The sequence below is a fragment of the Saprolegnia parasitica genome (assembly GCF_000151545.1).
Source record: "Saprolegnia parasitica CBS 223.65 unplaced genomic scaffold supercont2.848, whole genome shotgun sequence".
Classification (NCBI taxonomy): Eukaryota; Oomycota; class Saprolegniomycetes; order Saprolegniales; family Saprolegniaceae; genus Saprolegnia; species Saprolegnia parasitica.
Window position 1 is genome coordinate 1 of NW_012157242.1, and position 3,034 is coordinate 3,034.

Consider the following 3,034-nt stretch of genomic DNA (forward strand, 5'->3'; position numbering starts at 1 on the left):
TTACGATGCGTCATAGTATCATCTTGATACATACGACTTGATACAAAACGTACGAGGCGCCAGCAAATGAGCGGGTCGTGCACAAAGGCCTCGAGCATCGCCATGAGCGAGTGGCGGTTGTCGCGGAGCACTTGCATGACCGACTCGCACGAGAACCGAAAGTTGCCTTCAATGCCGCTCACCTATCCTCAGGACAGTATTTATCTACATCTATCCAAGAAAAATCCATGACGCACCTCCATGGCGTTGGTCAGCATGCGCGTGAGCCGGAACGGAATCTTCTCCGGGTACTTTTCACGCTGCATCGCGACCTCAAAGCAGTCGCCGAAATCAATGTGCACAATCGTGCCCGTGAAGCGGTGCAGCATCAAGTTGGACGGGTGGCGGTCGCCAAGGCCGAGGATATACCCCACCTAGTCGGCGAAGGTACAAGTTTAGTGTCCTCTGTGTGTTTTAAACAATCATAGGTAGATACCATGGACATGGCAGCCAGCGATCGCGTGTAGTTGGTGCGGCGGTCGAGCCACACCTCCGAGTTTTCCGACTTGAGCCAGAGCACCTACCGAGAGTTCGTCTCTCGTCCATGCGACGAACGACAATGTGTACTTTGTAGAGGTCTTGGCCGGCGGTGTTCTCCAGCGCATACTGAAACACCTCGACCTTTTGAAGCAGGCAGAGCACGTCATAGTCGGGTGCCATCTGCAGCATGAGCCTATCCATACATTGTCATATTCTCCACAACGCGACATGGAATATGGAATAAAATGGACCGGTGCTCAATGTTGAGGAGGATCTTGCGCGCCTCGCGGTAATCGCGGATGAGCTGGTGCAGCGTATCGCAGTTGGGCACCCAGCCTACCATAGCATTCTCCATCTATCAATGTATCAAGACGACACCGCGCCATACCGACAATGCCCGCGTTGTGGCTCAGCGGAATCACCGGGTACCGCGTGATCTTGAGGTCCTTCTTGGACGTCGTCCGGTCGTTGATCAAAAGCGCGTTCACGAGCCCAAAGAGCTGCGTGACGCGCTCGTCCTGGCGCAGGTCTTCGTGGCCCTTGAGCAGAAACATGTACTCGAGGCCGTTTGTGCCCACGATCGTGATGCGCCTGCGTCATCACGCGTCGTCGTCGATATCTGCAAGTCAAAAAGACAGTACCGCGGGCGCTGCTTGGACGTGAGCACGAGCATCGTCGGCACAAACGACCGGATCTTGACGATCGCATGGCCCGCGCGGTACGTGCCTGTGCCCCGCATCCAATGATCAACTTGATACATTGATGGATGGAAATGGTACCGGGCACGGCCAGTTGGAGCTCGTGGGCGTGGAGTAGATTCGGGCTCACATACTGCAGCTCGAGCGTCGTGAGCTGCGGCAGCTGCTTGTTGATGCGGCGAAAGACGTGGTAGTAGCGGTCCCATGCCTGGTTCAAGTCCGACTCTAGACAAAAGTTGTTGTAACAAGGTATCCCGTGGCAACAAAGACCGCACCGTTCTTGGCGCCGTGCGGACTCAGATAGCGCTGGATCCAGTCGTACGCCTCCTTGAGGTCGCGCCCAAACGCTTGGTGAAAGCTCACTTCCCGCAGCGTCTCGGGGCCCTTGTCCATCATCGCATGCAATGGCTCGAGCACCGCCATCATGCCTAGCGTTGCCATCTTTCGTCAAAAATGGCGAGCGTAGCAAGGATCGATGGACCTTCGACGTCGTGCTCGCCAAAGTACAAGCGCGACGCTTCTTCCAAGCCTTCGTGCCACAGTTCGTGCCAGAGGATCGCGACGCGGATGAGTTCGCGCGACACGAGGAGGGCTTCGTTGACCAAGTCGACGTAGTTCTTGCGCATCGAGTTCATAATCGCCTCGGCGGCGCGTTGCCGGACCTAGTGGCTCGTCGTCTCCGATCGATAGATCCCCGAGATACAAGTACCTCGAGCGGCGATTTGAGGGCGACGCTGAGCGGATAAATGAGCGCGTGCGGGTGCTGCGTCCCGATCGCCGACAAGAGCCGATGCAGCTGGCTCTGGATGCGCGGGTGCGGCGAATGAATCCTACACATATATGTTGGATACTTGGATTCTTCTTTTGTTTTGTTTTGGATCGAAGACGACGAACCGCGCAATGAGCTGCGGGATCACAATCAGCCACGTCTCAATGCTGACGCTCTGGAAACCCGACACGAGCGCGCCGTGCACGTCCGAGCGGTGGCCGTACGCAAACCAAAGCGTCAGCACACGCAGGATATCTTGCTGCACGTTGGCGGCCCAGCGCGACCGGCCCAGTGCAATCGACCGGAAGAAGCCTTCGATCGCCGACGCAATGTATGGCCCGAGGTCCGACGCCTCCTTCTTGCCCGGTAGCAGGACCTGGTTGGACCCTGGCGGTAGCTGCGAGTGGTACTCGGCCACATGAAAGTTCATGAGCGCCCACGCATGCCACGCTACGCACCATCACAAGTTCTCTTATCAATGTATCAACGTATCAAGAAAGGTGTACCTTTGTAGCTCGAGGGCTCGAGCTCCGTGCTCGTTTTGAGCGCATTGAGCACGGCCGCGATCGGGACACGGTCCAGTTGCTGCTCGTGGATGGCGAGCTGCCACTCGGCCCACTTGAGGTGGCACTTGACAATCTCCTCGTCTTGATTGGTTGCCACGGCGCCGACTAGTATCGTTTCACATCAAATTATCCACTCGCAGAAGAAGAACAAGAAAGGCAGAGGGCCTACCTGTGAGGGGCGACCGACGTGAGAGCGTCTGCACGAGCGTCCCGAGCTCGGAGAGCGCCTTTTGTTTTTCCCCCACGGCCCAGAGATGCTTGAGGTACGCAAACGCAACGCGGTGGTGGTCCTTCTCCGAGTACCCGAGCGTTGAAAAGCCCATCTACGCCTCGCTTTAAACACACGATCCTCTCGCCCATGTGTCGTACGTTGGCAAACCCAGGGCCGCGAAACGACGACGCAGTATTCGTCGCGAGTTCGAGTCCCGGCGTGTGCACGGCGAGCGCGTGCGTAAACACTTTGAGCGAGAGGGCGAGGTTCG

At 57.2% G+C, this 3,034-nt stretch overlaps 1 protein-coding gene across 1 annotated transcript; it reads right to left on the reverse strand.

Annotated features, from left to right (window-relative positions):
* Positions 1-53: 53 nt before the first annotated feature.
* Positions 54-2,959, reverse strand: SPRG_17902 (hypothetical protein; the record flags this gene model as incomplete). Its single annotated transcript, XM_012357317.1, has 15 exons — positions 2,922-2,959; positions 2,722-2,875; positions 2,493-2,657; positions 2,112-2,436; positions 1,927-2,047; positions 1,699-1,879; positions 1,493-1,645; positions 1,299-1,442; positions 1,161-1,245; positions 908-1,110; positions 771-855; positions 607-712; positions 476-559; positions 237-413; positions 54-182 (listed from the first exon to the last, which is right to left on the reverse strand). Coding segments are annotated over exons 2-15 (2,112 nt in total), but the record flags the coding sequence as incomplete, so codon positions are not given.
* Positions 2,960-3,034: the final 75 nt, after the last annotated feature.